The sequence below is a fragment of the Aplysia californica genome, unplaced genomic scaffold (genome assembly GCF_000002075.1).
Source record: "Aplysia californica isolate F4 #8 unplaced genomic scaffold, AplCal3.0 scaffold01264, whole genome shotgun sequence".
Taxonomy (NCBI): domain Eukaryota; kingdom Metazoa; phylum Mollusca; class Gastropoda; order Aplysiida; family Aplysiidae; genus Aplysia; species Aplysia californica.
The window spans coordinates 115,108-115,806 of NW_004798534.1; the positions used below are offsets into that span (position 1 = coordinate 115,108).

Here is a 699-nt window from a genome sequence, read left to right on the forward strand (position 1 = left end):
TGAATGTGTGCTTCGCAGTGTCAATGGGTACTTCAGGTCAAACTTCATTGTATTGACTTTTTCCAGATATATTTGGCGTAGTAATGTCCTCAACACGTTGAGTTCGTTTAAACCCACATAATGTTCACTTCGTTGAATTGACGCTTTTAAAATCTGGATCGTATTTTCTGGGGAGAAAGGTGACTATCAATCAAAATTTACGTTCTAATAGTCAGAATCTGGAAGAAGACTTTGAGCGTGCTTGACCAAGAAAGAAAGGGCCGACGTTGGCTTTTGCGTGCAATGCAAAGTCCTTTAGTTAAACGGAAGTTGATTGGAGGTTACGGACTCATGACTGTGGTGAATGCAGTGTTGTCTGTGAACATTGCAATGCCATAAGATGGAGAGAATAGAGAAACACATTCTGCTGCCAAAATGACAAAGTTAGTATACCTGTGCCTATACATAATATGAAGGGTTCAGGGACTCTTATTAGAATACATGCAAACAGGACGGAGTTCCAGATGGCGCATATATACCAACAATGTTGTCTACACAGCGGTCTTACGGCGATGAATCAGGTACAATAAGTTTATCTTGGGATTTTCTATCACTATATCACCGTTCGTGCATCTTGTAAGTATAAAAAAATATTTATCTTTGTGAGTAAACTTGTGTGCGTGTGTGTTTGTGGATGTGTGTTTGGTAGGGGGGGGGGGT

At 40.3% G+C, this 699-nt stretch overlaps 1 protein-coding gene across 1 annotated transcript in view; it reads left to right on the forward strand.

The window, feature by feature from the left end:
• The first annotated feature begins 523 nt into the window (after positions 1-523).
• LOC106013778 overlaps positions 524-699 on the forward strand; it is a 22,845-nt gene continuing 22,669 nt past the window's right edge. Inside the window, exon 1 of the mRNA XM_035973474.1 lies at positions 524-560. Within this exon, the coding sequence (XP_035829367.1) occupies positions 524-560 (37 nt within the window). The remainder of the gene's footprint in view (positions 561-699) is intronic.